At 41.8% G+C, this 14,987-nt stretch overlaps 1 protein-coding gene across 1 annotated transcript; it reads left to right on the forward strand.

Annotated features, from left to right (window-relative positions):
• Positions 1 to 784: 784 nt before the first annotated feature.
• Positions 785 to 8,181, forward strand: glcea (glucuronic acid epimerase a). Its single transcript, XM_048257402.1, has 4 exons — positions 785 to 922; positions 4,704 to 5,191; positions 5,322 to 5,561; positions 6,662 to 8,181. The coding sequence occupies exons 2-4, from the start codon at positions 4,717 to 4,719 to the stop codon at positions 7,684 to 7,686; spliced, it is 1,740 nt and encodes a 579-aa protein (XP_048113359.1). The 5' UTR covers positions 785 to 922; positions 4,704 to 4,716; the 3' UTR covers positions 7,687 to 8,181.
• The last annotated feature ends 6,806 nt before the right edge of the window (positions 8,182 to 14,987 follow it).

The following is a 14,987-nucleotide window of genomic DNA, read 5'->3' on the forward strand; positions in this document are numbered from 1 at the left end:
TATATATATATATATATATATATATATATATATATATATATATATATATATATAAATAATTTGTTTCAACGCATTACCTGTTTATCCAAATGTTTTTCTAATGCTTCATCATGTCTTCTTGCACTACATCCTTGTGATGATGTTCCTACTGATATTCCTCCTCCTAGGAGCATTGTAAATAAGCTTCATGTGTTGCGATCAGTCTGCATGTCATTGTTCTGCCTTTTTTTGCTCTGGTACGTAAAGCATAGTTAGTCAATGCCACATGTGAAGATTTCCCCTAGCATTCAAAATGTGGTTTAGTATGCGAGCAGAAATTGTTAATGTGAAATGTACATTTTATATTAAAAATGTCCAGTGTTAAATGTTTTGTACATGGAAATGTATCAGTATAGTTCGATGTGTAATTAGGCTATGTGTTTGTGGTAATACCAATAACCTCCTCTCTTAAAGAGATGCTGCCTTCTCTGGTTAGAGCCTAACTTATAGGGAAATCTGGATTTATAACGGATATAATAACAAACTCACAACATACAATACACTTATTCTTTTATAAATAGTTAACATAACCAAACTCTGTTGTGGAAATGCGTGTAGGTTAATGCATTACAGAGACACAACATTTGAAGGAGTTGGTCCAGAGCATCCCCAAATGCGATGCTGTTGGTTTCCGCTCATCCAAAATGGCAGATGTCATTGGTGGAACTGCAAGCTAGTCACCACTGACAGAGCGCATCTATTGGCTCACATGATACCTTTGTCAGCAATGTGTTGTTGCGTCTGCGAGATAAAGGATTGGGGTCCGCAAGATATATACTGTCAAAGATGCGTTTTTCATAGCGTTGTTCACTAAGAGTGGATGTGCTACTGAATCTAAGGATCTACTGAATGTCGCTGTATTGTGATTGTTTCATCTGCGTGGGTAGGTGTCCCTTTCCGTCTAGTCTTGTGCTGCATAGCGTTTTGTTACTGAAGCCTTCAATAAAAAGCCTACTTTCTCAGATGTTGGCCCTCTAAACAAAAACGTTGCAAACTACGCAAATTGGCTACATGTCTTAAATAGACAATGACATCGATGCATGCATTTAAGAACTTTAAGATGGCCTAACGGTAGGCTACATTTAATTGTCCAAGCAATATCCTCCGTGTCATGCTGAGAAGTTTATCGCTAGATTTCATATTATCACCTTGTTTTAACAGCTATCGTGTTTTGTATCGAGGTGTTTTTTCAAAGTGCCATTGAAGACTTCATCCTCACTGCCACTGTCGCTTCAAGTTCTGCCAGTGCCATAGCAGAAACAGCGCCAGCCTAATATTCACGAGTCTCGTTTGGCGCAGCCTCTGAAGTCTTAAGAGAAATCACATGCCAGGCATATTCACATGTTTAGCCCATTGAAAGAGAAATCACATGTCAGACATTCACATACCGGTATGTTCAATCCACTGAGAGAGACCTCCTGAAGATTACACTAACACACACACACAGACACAAAGGCATACATAGGCTATACACATTACACACACACATAGCTGCCAACTCTCACGCATTGGCCGTGAGACACACGCATTTGATTAGTTTCACACACTCACACGCCACACCCACGATTTCTCACGCTGAAGTGTCAACCCGGTCGGTCAGATGCCTGAAAAATGAGTTTAGCCTATAGATCTACCTGTTGAGCCACGGTTATGCTTTCAGAGACGGTGAGAGGGTTCAAGAGCACCCCCTGTCTGTGGAATTTTCTAAATTTTCTCTCATTTGCGATGCTACTTCAAAAGCCATCCCAGGCGCATTCCCCCGGCTTCAGGTAGGCCTATGCTTTGAGTATTTTTCACGCTGAAGTGTCAACGTGGTAGGTCAAATACCTGGCAGATGAGGTTCAACTAAACTAAACCTATACATGATATCACACATCATGTGAACGAGCGGAATCTAAGCTTTCCAATTATTTTAGCGCCAAGTTGCTGTGATAAATGGTTCGCGAGAAAATTATAATTGAACCGACGTGCAATTTAGGCTAATCATATTTGCATTTTGCACACAGTGCACACCCATTACTCTCGGTTGTAATATCTCACTAACCCTTCACACAACATGTGGCAAACCTAATATCACAATAAACAGCAAACCGTACCGAATACGAGGATATAAAGCATGCCTCTGTTTTTGAAATTGCAACACATTTCTACATAGCCTCATTGGGGCGAAATTATAATGTATTCTAATGTAAACTATTTGTCAGTAGGCCTACATACATTTTTGTAAATTGCTCAGTAGATTATCCCACTATCATGGTTCTTATATTGTCAGGTTCCAGCCAATCCCACTTACACAGATAAATGAATATATTTATATTGCCATGCTTTCTAGTGACATTAATGCAAAAATATAAAGAAAATCAAATAAGGAGACACAAATATTGATATAAAGCCTGACATAAGCCATATGCAAACATTCACATCATGCAGATATGGGTACATCCTGAAAAAGGAATAGCCTGTAGGCTATGGCCATTACAATGACCAATATATTATCTTAAATCAACTAGCTGAAAAACACAGGTGACCACTTCTGCATAATTTCATGGAGTGCTGAACATTTCTGAACTGTGAAATGGACCATATGTGTTTGTGGTTGTGAACTTATTGCAATATCACCATAACTATTCCACCTGTGTATGCATGGTTATAATTCTGAAGTGCAAAATAGCTTAGGCTACAGCACAAATATTTCCATAAAAATAAGCAAGTCTGACCTCTGAATTTATTTTTAAAAGTGCACCAGATTGATGCATTTAAAAGTTAAAATATACAAACATTTCTTAAATTCTTACAAAACACCCACCCACTTTTTAAAATTGTTAGTTTGGACCCCCCCACTATTGCCGTGCGAAATACCAGTGCTGTTTGTACGCCAAATAAATAATAACCTATAGGTTTATGTAAAACTCCCCATTAACAGCATCACGTCACTAACCACAGCTAGACTGCACAATGGTAGGCCTTCAAAAGCATGACATTTTCGCTTTAGTTTGATATTTAATTTACTTTATCCGCTTTCATGCGTTCATTGAACGTCCGCAGTGCTGTAATGGAAACCTTATTGCGTAGCCAGGTAGCCTATATATTGAGTTATTTTTAAATTATGCATGATTTACTTTTTATTAATTTCGTAGGCTGGCTTTATTTTGTTATATAGAAGTATCTAAATAACCTGGTAAAATGTACCAGAATTCAGGAAATTGCATCTAGTCCAAAAATAAATTTTTGGGGGAGGACCCCCATACCCCCCACTGAAATGTCCCACCCACTTTCAGAATGCCTCCATCGCCCATGGTCCTAGCATTAGGCTAGATCCCTTTGATACCAATGTTAATTTAACTCTGGGACCCTGGTCCCTACACCTGAGAACCAATGTACTTTTTTTTTACTGTACGGTATAATGCTGAACGAGCCAAACAAAAATTTCCGCAGCAAAATTTTGGTTGGCCCCACCAAATCTCACTCCAAGGTTTTTTGAAAAGTTGGCAGCCCTGCACACACATACACTCATAACAGCAAATCATATCATATGTTCAACCCATTGAGAGAGCCCTCCTGAAGACGACAGGCAGCTCCTGTAGCGGGAGATATTTCTTGAGTGCCTGTATAGGTTGAAGAAACATAAACCAATAGACAGAAAAGCCATATTTCTTCAAAAGAACCACTACTGGTATTCTTTCTCCTGACACTGGTATTCTTTCTCCTAGCCTAAAGGCCTGCTCTTTAAGATGGGCTATTATCCTCCTGGACACTGGGTCTATTGAAGAACAGTTAGAGGAATTATGTTACGCATGTGCCACATGAGTATTTCATTTCTCCCCTAAAAACAGACAGCATTTTGCCCATTTAGCAGTTCTGCTACGAGGCTGCCTTGGAGTCCTGCCTAATTAAAATGCCTGTTTTGTGTAATACTTTAAATGCTGTACTCCAGATAACTCGGAAGACTGATTATTTTCTTCTTTAAATTTCACAGTTCCAACTTTAAAGTTAAGGGTAGAAACACGTCATCATCAGTAACATTTACATTTAGTCATTTAGCTGACGCTTTTGTGCAAAATGACTTACAACAATCAAGGTGCAATAAAGGTACAGTGTCACTATATTGTTAGTGCATTGATAAGTACTACTCAATCACAGGAAAGCTCCATCCTAGATGCAGAGTGAAAAAGGCTACTCTGTTATTATATATTATAATTCTTATCATGCAGTCAGTTCATCACTGTGTCTGCAGAGCATATCATGCAGTCAGTTCATCACTGGTTCTGTTATAAGAGAGCCATAATTCTTATCATGCAGTCAGTTCATCACTATGTCTGCAGAGCATGTCATGCAGTCCACTCATCACTGCGTTTGCGGAGCATATCATGCAATCAGTTCATCACTGCGTTTGTGGAGAATAGGTCATTCATTACTGGGTCTGCGGAGGTCATCAGTTTGTCTGTGGAGCATAGGTCATTCATCACTGCATAGGTCAAAGGTCAATCAGCACTGTGAGCCATTAGACAGGCAGGTTCAGCTGTCCTTAAGAGTTCCAAATGTGTTCTTGTTCTAAGGTGCAGTTCTTTGTTCTGCAGTGTGGTTCTCTGTTCATCTGTGCGATTCTATGCTCTGCAGTACGGTTCTCTGTTCTGTATTACGATTCTCTGCTCTGCTGATTGCAGGTATGATGTGAGGATGCGTTGCCTGGTGGCGCGGGTCAACTATAAGACACTGATAGTGATCTGTGCTGTGTTCACCCTCATTACTGTCCTGCTATGGAACCGCTGCTCCAACGAGCCCCCGCCCAGCCCGGCCCACCCCCCACCAGCACCCACGGCCGAGGCCGATGCCCTCGACCGGCCAGAGGCCCCACCCATCGCCAGAGAGGTTCCGTACGAGGAGATCGAGTGCCTCATCAATGAAGATACCACCATCAAAGGCAGGCGTGAGGGGGCCGAGGTGTTCCTGCCCTTCACTTGGGTGGAGAAGTACTTTGGCGTGTACGGCAGGATTGCGCAGTATGACGGCGCAGAACGCTTTGAGTTCTCCCACAGCTACTCAAAGGTGTACACCCAGCGCGAGCCCTACCACCCCGATGGAGTCTTTATGTCGTTTGAGGGCTACAACGTGGAGGTGCGTGAGCGGGTCAAGTGCATCAGTGGAGCAGAGGGTGAGTTGAGCAGGGCTAAGCATGCTTACTGTAGGTCATGGATACTAAAGTAGGCCTAAATATGAGTCTGGTGTGTGTGTGTGGTCTTCAACACCCTGTGTGTGTGTATATTCGCCCTCCCTCCCCTCAGGAGTCCCAGTGTCCACACAGTGGGGCCCTCAGGGCTACTTCTATCCCATCCAGATCGCCCAGTACGGTCTGAGCCACTACAGCAAGAACCTGACGGAGCGACCGCCCAGTGTGGAGCTCTACGACCGGCCGGAGGGCACGGTTGAAGGCCCCAGCCCCTGGACCATTCCAAAGGGGTGTGCCCTCACAAGAGTCCGTGACTTTGCACGCGCCACATCCACACGACAGTTCAGTGCCCCAGGTCAGTGATGTCACCACCCACTCACCTGCCAGCAGCCGCACCTCCACAATTCTCTTGCCCACACACTCTTACCCTCACCCACCATTCTGTTGCCCCCACCCCCACATTCTTACCCCTACCCACCATTCTGCTGCCACCACCCCAACACTCTTACCCCCACCCACCCAGCATTAATTCTTATCTGAAGAATCAGGCGCGCCTGCAGGTGTACGTCCGTACGCACTGTGCGTACCATCAGGCTACTCAACAGCGAGAGAAAATGTCTTTGTGTCCCTTGTGTGTGTGTGTGTATTCACACCAAATTGGCCTACCATACCTTCCCAACTATGCACAGTATCCCATTAGCTGCATGCCATCAGGCTATTTACCATTTTCTATTACGTAAAGTTAGTGAACACGTTATCAAAATTAACGTGCACACATTTTGTTTGAGCAGGAGAGAGAATATGCACGCAGGCACGCAATAGGCTACTTGTAGTTTTCTTTTACTCGGCTATCTATATATGGTTATCAGCACACAATGTTGAGCTAATTCACTAACTCAATACTCATCATGGATATCACAAGTTTTAAACAACGAAAACAGAAAGGATGGAGGCAGCAAAGCTAGGAGTTATTCTAGATGGACAAGAACAAGGTAGGCAATTGGTGTGCTTGTCAGAACGTTAGACTGCACTAAAGCCAGACGTCACGTTACGCTAGAACAAAACTAAAGGTAACTTTAGCCTGTATAGGGCTGTATCAAGTTGTCCAAATGAATAGGTCATTGTAGACGTTGTCGTTGTGTTATTGCATGTGGATGTTGTTATGCTATGTAGGCTACTTTTTTGCTGACTGACCAATGCACGGACCTAAAACGGACAAATATTGTTCACGAGTGAATTATTTTTTTTTGGGGGTGATGGGTGTGCGTACCATAGCATTAATTCCTGCAGGCGCCCCTGTGAAGAATATAATCACTATTTTAGAGTTAAACACAGCCATGTGGACATTATACATGCACTGTGGACAAAAGTAGTGCCATCTTCTCGTAGTTAAATCTTTGTTTGTGCTTTTTGTTAGTCTTTGTTTGCTATCTAAAATTATCTCATTGTTTGTAGATAATTGTCCAGGCATCTCTCTGATTCTGGGTAACTCCAGGGACTTTGTCCTCGCATTCGACGTGAAGTTCCTGACCAACGGGAGTGTGTCCGTGGTGCTGGAGACGTCAGAAAAAGGCCCTCCGTTTGTCATTCACTACGTTACTAGCTCTCTACTGCTAGCCTACAAGGAACGCGAGGTCACCTACGGCATCGGCGCCAGGGCCGTGTGGAGCACGGTGACACGCGACCTGCTGACGGACCTGCGGAAAGGCGTGGGTCTGTCCAACACCAAGGTGGCACGGCCAGTGAGGGTGGTGCCACGGCGAGTGGTGGAGCTGCAGCTGCGGGGCTCCGGCTTCATCGACAACATCACCATCTCGTCCACCGCCCATCGCGCCGCCTTCCTCTGCGCCAGCCGCTGGCTGCTGCGGCACCAGGACGAGCGTGGAGGCTGGCCCATCTGGGTGGCACGGAGGCTGGGCGAGGGCTTCCGGCCACTGGAGCCTGGCTGGTACTCCGCCATGGCGCAGGGCCAGGCCATGTCCACGCTGGTACGTGCCTACCTGCTGACCCACGACCCGGCCTTCCTCAGCGCCGCGCTGCGCGCCACCGGGCCCCTCAAACGCACCGTCGATCAGCACGGGGTGAGGGCCGTGTTCATGAACAAGTTCGATTGGTACGAGGAGTACCCCACCACGCCCAGCTCGTTTGTGCTCAACGGCTTCATCTACGCCCTCATTGGGCTGTACGACGTGGCCGAAACAGCGGGAGACAAGCTGGGCCGCGAGGCGGAGGTTCTCTTCAGCCGAGGAATCGAGTCTCTCAAGGCCATGCTGCCTCTCTTTGACACCGGCTCCGGCACCGTCTACGATCTGCGTCACTTTGTCTTAGGCACGGCCCCCAACGTGGCTCGCTGGGACTACCACACCACACACATCAACCAGCTGCAGCTCCTCGCCTCCTTCCACAGCACCCCCATCTTCAGAGACTACCTCAAGCGCTGGAAGACCTACCTGAAAGGAGGCCGTGCCAAGCACAACTAGCCTAGAGTGCTTTTCCCAAAACCATAGTTGCTAACCTATTAGCAACTTAGTTGGTTGGCAATGGGAAATTGCTTTGCAACCAACAAAGTTGCCAACTTAGTTTTCGGGAAACGGGCCCCTGGTTCACTGGGTGTCCTGCTGTTCATAGTGTGAAGCAGCTTTGCACACTTTTTCAAATCAAATCTATGTTACTTTGACAATGTTTTTACTCCTCCAAAACATTGTGGCTATTGGACCAGATCCTAGAAAACCAGCTGATTAGTTTCTGTAGAAAAGCATGTACCTTGTCTTGGCTGAGCATGGGTACATATTTGTACATACAGGCCAGGCAGATTTGAGAACAGGCATAATCTTATAGAAGTAAATACTGGCCAAAATGTTGTTTGAGTCCCTGACGAGCCAGACCCACATTAAAATGTAGGATCTGGGCACTCACCGTTCGCAGTGCTCAGTCCGAGGGGTGGGATAATCGGTGTCTTTCAAATCCCCTCTGCATGCAATAGGACAGCGCTATGAGTCCCATGCGTTTCCAACCAGCGGAGCTAGTTGGCTAGTTCAAACTTTTGCCAACTTAATAAAAGCTTAACTCGTGTCACACTGTTCGCCAACAGCAACATCCATCTTATTTGTTTTCAAGTAGCAGGGAATTCAAACCGTTGGAACTCTGCCATCAATTATTATGTTAAGCCCGCCTAAGACTCTATACACGATTTGATTGGCCTCATAGAAGTTTAATTTTTCAAGCTCACAAGCCAACGGAGAGTTGCTCGACTAGCCCTGGCAGCAAATGTAATTTGCTGCCGCTAGGGGGCATCTAGATTTCTAGGCTATAAACCAACATTATGCTGCTTCAGTCTAATCCACTTTTATGGGATCACCTAAAGAGTAGCATTAGACTCGCTGAAATCTTAGATTTAGATTTAGAATTAGATTCACTTCACTTTATTGCAGCAGATAAAATAAATGATTCATGAGGCGAACTTATCCGCGGCCATGAAGACCGTAGCCTAAATCAGCTATAGACTATTATGTCCCCCAAAGCTACTTTCACAATAACTTTCACAGTTTTCAAAGTTCAAAGTTCTTGAAATTGAGAATTTTGTTCTAACTGCATTAACAAGTATCTGAACCAATAGCCACTGCCTTTTCAAAACCACATCTCAATTTTTCTACTGTGTCTACTGTGAATAAAAAGCACATATCCCCCCGTGAGACATACAGTAGCCTACTGTGGGTTAGCTACATGTCCCCAATAACATACAGTACGTTAGGTAAGCTATATCCCCAGTGACATACAGTACTTTAAGTAGGTACATGCTGCACATCCCCAGTGGCATACAGTAGGCTACTTTGGGTAAGCTACATGCTACATATCGACATTGACATAGGGCCTAGGCTACAGTACTTTAGGTAAGCTACATGCTACATATCCACATAACGCCCCCCCCACACACACACACACACACTACCCCCAAACACACACACACTCACTCGCTCTCTCTCTCTCTCACACACACACACACACACACACATTAGAGCGCCCCCCTCAGACACACTAGAACACCATCCCAAAAGGTGTCAGGGATACATTTCCCCGAGCACCTCAAAAGATGAAGCTTGCTCCACAGTTGCAGTGCTTCCTCGGAATGTCTGTTGCACAGTCCTGCATAGATTTCCTTCATCTACTAATTAAATGTAGTTATAGAAGAGGAATCATTCAGTAAATACTCTTAGCAGTGCAGTCAGAGCAGTCAGTTAGCACTTTAAACTACATTTAATTTAAAAGATGTTTGTTATGCTGTGTGTTTTTTCTGCTGTACAGTAACTCTTTGGTTTGTGTGTGTGTGTGTGTGTGTGTGTGTGTGTGTGTGAGAGAATAAATATTCTTGCCTCGGAGGTGAATTGAGAAGAAAATGAGAAGAACACGGTTTCATGCTTACAGATCAAGTGTTGAGTAAACCTGATTTTACAGATGCACAACAATGCTTACAGAAGAACTGTCCAGCAAGTCTGAGATATGTGCCCAATCTCCTGGTACTACACCCATGCACAGTGTCAGGCCTCATCCAAGTTCTGCAATGATTTGAACAGGGTTTGTGAGGCCTGTGAGGAATTCTACATTTTGTAGGCTATAGGGTATTCTTTATCAGTGCCAACTTATTTGAATGTGTGCAATAAAAGTTGATATTCGTCTGTTAATTTCCTGTCTTCACTTTTGTCTGATCACATTAAAGAGAGGATGTCCCATGCTTAACTTAAAAAAAAACCTGTATGCGAGGCCGATAGTTTAGTAGGATAGTAGCCAACGTGGATTAACTGGCAGAGTTTACAAATTAATATAACATTCAGAAAGCCTGGCGGGCCATCCTATATCATTGAAATGTATAGTCTGGAATCGAGCCATTCACCTCGCTTAATCCAAGGGGCGGGCAGAGAATTGTCTTTCAAACTGCCTAGGCATGCAATAGGCCAGCGCTACGACCATATCCGGTCGGCAAAGCGGCAAATACATCCTTCTTTGAAAGGAATGACTTAAGTGCATTGTGTTGCTCAACTTTCAAAGAAAAGCACAAGTCCAACTCCTCCAAAGTTGACGCCAACGCCGATTCAAACAAACAGCTCTTCGTTCGCCATAGCCACCTTCCTTGTTGTTCACCGTCGCTTGGGACTGTCGTCATCCTGTTAAGCCCGCCTTAAGACTCTCTAACAAAATAGAGCGCTGTGATTGGATGGCGTCCGCGGCGTCAGCCAATAGAAATCCCTATAGTTTGATACTAGGCGTACAGGCTGAGCAAATTATTTTGCGCGCCGCTAGGTGGTGCGTCAAGATTTCTAGGCTAACATTCAGATGTATTATGTAGAAATTAAACATAGTGTCCTATAGAGGGAGAGCAGCTTCACAGAAGAGAACTTCTGATGGCAAATTTGAGGAAAAGTTGGTAAACCACCCTTCTTAATTTGAGGGTGCTGATTCTGAATATTTTGTTTACCAAGCTCAATTCTGAGTTCTAAGCCGCATAATCAGCATTTTCACATAAAATAGCGATTATTTTTGCTTATTTTTCCCTAAATTGGGTTGATTTCAAAAGTAATCACTAAAACCAAATAAAAGTGTTCTCTAAATACATGTTTGAGCATTAAAGAAGCCATACTATAGTTTATTAACGTATTTAATGGGAAAATGATTACAGTTAACATGTAATAAACTCGGAAATTCTAATCAAAACACAACCATTATTTTATTGCTAACATGTGAGTCACTCGTGGTGTTTAATGCATTTCATCACAATAACAAATTAGTTTTGGGTCGTTTAAGAGGGGTCTAAAGACATTCCTATTCAACATATACTTAGTTGTTTAAGCGCTTATGTGTTATGGTTTATATAATGTTGTTTTATTTTAATTGGGCTGTTAATTAATTTGACATTATTGTTTATTATTGATATTCTCCTAAATGTAGTCTTAGCATGTCATTGTTTTTATATTATTGATTGAATTGACATTATTATTTTTATTATTGCCTTTCCCCTTTTTTACATTGCTTTTTATTAGGCTATTGCTTGAATTGATATTATTGTGTACTACAACTATTCTCCTTACTATATTTGATCTACATTTGAATCTGTTCCCTGTTCAATTTTAAATATTATTATGTTGTTTTGTATTCATGTGTCGCTTTGGACAAAGGCGTCTGCTAAATCCATAACCATAACCATAACCATAACAAATTGCACAGATAACCTTCAACTCAGAATATATCAATGAACTTAGATAGCGGGAATAAGCCTAATGCAGAACTGCATCTACCGTCAGCAACAACCGACAAGTAAAAAACATTTTACTTCTAGTAACACTGGATTTGGTATGTGTGCTTGCCTCCATACTAGAGCTTGATAATGTGCTCTTCTAATATGCCATTGAGCAGCATCACTTGTTGGTGGTAGAGCCTCCGATCCTCGACATCTAGAAAACAGTGGCTCTGTCATAGTGTTGTCACGATACCAAAATTATAACCCGATACAATACTGTACCTGCATAAATAAATATCTTGATACGATATCCAAATCCTAAAATATCTGATATCCAAAGGACACAGGCCTCCTCCAAGTGTATTGAGTCATTTGTGTTGAATATGGTGCACTTTTGGTCAATTCTGGGTTTTAAACTTCCTACATAATTATTATTTTTGTTGTCAGCAAAATAGTAGTTTGTGTGTGATTAAGTCCTTTATTGTTTGTTATAGCTCATTTATATTGTGTGATTTTTTGGCAATAAATTACCTTTAAATAGCCAAAGTAGGCTAGATCAAGGTCAGTGTTCAAAATACTGCATGTAAATCACTTAATGCTATGCAGAAGAGCTTAATCTTTAGGCCATCTGATGTAGGATACCCAAGGCCTTCCTGTGTTTATGGGATTTCTTTGACAGTTGCAAAGGGAAAAAAGTGAAGATAGTCTTCTTTGCTACCAGTGTTATTTAATAAGTACGTTTAACCACTCTTTGGGTCTTAATCAGATAGGCCTACACCATTATTACATTACATTACATTTGGCTGATGCATTTTTAACCAGAGTGACTAACAACATGGTAACAGTTAAGTTTTAAAGCAATTCTCTTTAATTTTTTTTAGGACAATTTAAAAACGGTAGAGTACAGTAAGAATAAGTGCATCAGTGAGTGCTGTTTTTAAACAGTTGAGTGTCAGTTGAAGACGGGTGGTAAGTGCTAGGAACAGCAAGACTTGTTGGTGCTATGAAAGGAGATGTTCTCTAAAGAGCTGGGTCTTCAGGAGTTTTTTGAAAATGGAGAGGGATGACCCTGCCCTTGTAGGAACTGGCAGTGTGTTCCACCAACGAGGAACAACAAATGAGAAAAGTTTGGATTGGCCTGAGCGTATCTGTTGCAATATCTGTGTGCATTCCTACATTAGGTCTATTTCTTTGATAGTCAACATCATTTGCTACCACATAACAAATACCAAATAACAATACAAAAGTTCCTTACAAACTTTCCTGCATACTTCTTAAATGTGCTGCAGTCAGATGGGTGTCCTAAAGACATAACTAGATCTTGAGCATCTATTACCAGTGTTGAATGAGCAGTTTTTGCAGTGATCACTACTGGACATTCCACATTGCTAGACAGCACTTGAGTGAGGATAGACTTATTTCCACTTCACAAAAACCATCGCTATCTGCAATAGCTACAGTACAGGGACATTAATCAGTTCATAGCTGAGGATTTGTCCTAGGTCCACTTCCCTTTCAGCATCATATGTAATAATGATGCACTGGGGAATGTTTCTTTTTGTTGCACTATAAGGGATATCTTGTCTAAATTTTTTGCAAATAATGCAATCTCCATAGCACTCTTCAGCAACCCTCAAACATGCACACTCTTCCATTTTTTTGCATGGCTGGAATTTGAATGATAGGAAAGTGCATCAGTGAGATGTTTTAACTAGGCAAGCACAGTCGCCTTTACAGTAAAAAAAATAGTGTACAGTGTAAATACAGTGTAAATCCTCTGTAAATACTGACAACTGTTCATAATAGTTAGTGACAAAGTACTTTCTACAGAAAAATGAGCAGTCACCTACTATTCTATCAATTTATTTTCAAGGAATCTATTTTGCTTCTAAATGTCATACTGAATTTTAGTTATTATTTCAATTTATATTTAAATTTTAGCTTATTTTCATTTGCCACCTTGAGGGTCATTGGGGTAATTCCTATCCTGTCCTACAACATATCTGATACATAAAGAGTATATTAATGCCTTATTTTTTGCAATTCCTATGATATCTGATGGCAAAACCAAAAAGTATGTGAATTATGCTAAGTATGCTAATTAGCAAGCTTAAAATTCAAAATTGAGCTTGGTAAACAAAATATTTGAATTCAGCACCCTCAAATTGTGTGAAATAGCCCCTTTACTTTTCCTCAAATTTGCCAACAGGACTTTTTCTGAACGTTTGTTAACTATCTGCTCTCCCTCTACTATACATTTATTGGATTTCTTCTTGGAGTTCTATGATATGGTATTTTACATGGACGTATCAAAATAAAAAGATAACAAGAAGCAAAAAATTACGTTACAGCTAAGTTAAACTCTGTGCTCGATTAGTTACGCATACACTACATCTCCGCTCAACTACTCGTCCTGAGTTGGCCAAGAGGGGTATCTTAGCCTTCTCTCTGAATTGTTGAATTACTAGCTAATGCTAGCGCCGTGTTTTTGCTTTACCTGCCTAGCATATTTAGACGAACAATCTCCTCGTTTTAAGACAATGTTGTAAATATTTATTTACATTGAATTAGTCAGCAGGGAACGTAAAATATTATGCAGTTCCAGATATATGGAAAACAATAACAGTCCAACAACAAGCTGGACTGGCTAACTACCAGGTTAGCATGAACGCTAACGTTAGTTAGCTACGCCTACGATGAATAATTTCAACAGTCGGACTGGTAAAAAAGGTGAGCCACAACAAATCTTCAACACAACAAAGATTACAGTACATTAATATATACATGCATCATTAAAATCAACATGGCACAAATAGCATTGAATGACGAATCAATGTTATACGACGGCTAACGTTAACGTTACACCTTCCCATCGAACTGGTGTTTTAACGAAAGCTAATGATAGCCAGCTAAAGTTAGCTAGCGATAGTGCGAACTATTTAGCTTGAGTCGTTATTTAGGTAGGCAATCGTCAAGACTATTGTTACTATGTCACATATTTTCACAAATGATTTTTACATGCTGAATGAGATGGAGAGATGGTATGGCTTGCTGGCCACTGCGTGTTTTGTTTGTTTGACTATTTAAACCTAGCAAGTCCCGGCCCTTTAGCAAAATTTAGAATCTACCTTGGTTTTATTATGATTTAATTTTCTTGGCAAAATGCAGCAGCCAGATGTAACAGTGCTGACGTGGGGATACAGATCAACTAACATTACGTAAGGGTCGTGTAACTATAAGACTGTTAACGTTACTGTTACAGTTTGTCCATCGCTCCATTTTGATTAGCTAACGTTACATTTGATTAGCTATGTTGCACCCCAGTTAAATCCTTTTTTGGGGGGAATTCAAGTTGTAATCCCCATAACATTTCCCTTAACTAACTTACAATCTGTAAGTTCGCAAAGAGAAATTGAACAACTCGATGATGTGCAATGGTATAAGAAATGCTGATAAAACAAGGCGGAACAGTATCGCTTTATTGTAGACGTCAGATTGGAAGAGAGGGCAAACCACAAAGATTCTGGCTAGTTTTTCTTCGAGTTGATGGAA

The sequence above is a fragment of the Alosa alosa genome, chromosome 11, assembly GCF_017589495.1.
Source record: "Alosa alosa isolate M-15738 ecotype Scorff River chromosome 11, AALO_Geno_1.1, whole genome shotgun sequence".
Taxonomy (NCBI): Eukaryota; Metazoa; Chordata; class Actinopteri; order Clupeiformes; family Clupeidae; genus Alosa; species Alosa alosa.

What these genes read in the sequence shown, in the direction of transcription:
- glcea (XM_048257402.1), top strand. Translation starts at nt 4,717, where the DNA reads ATGCGTTGCCTGGTGGCGCGGGTCAACTATAAGACACTGATAGTGATC. An exon ending in GTGCATCAGTGGAGCAGAGG is followed by an intron (nt 5,192 to 5,321) that starts GTGAGTTGAGCA and finishes CCCTCCCCTCAG; the next exon opens with GAGTCCCAGTGTCCACACAG. An exon ending in ACGACAGTTCAGTGCCCCAG is followed by an intron (nt 5,562 to 6,661) that starts GTCAGTGATGTC and finishes CATTGTTTGTAG; the next exon opens with ATAATTGTCCAGGCATCTCT.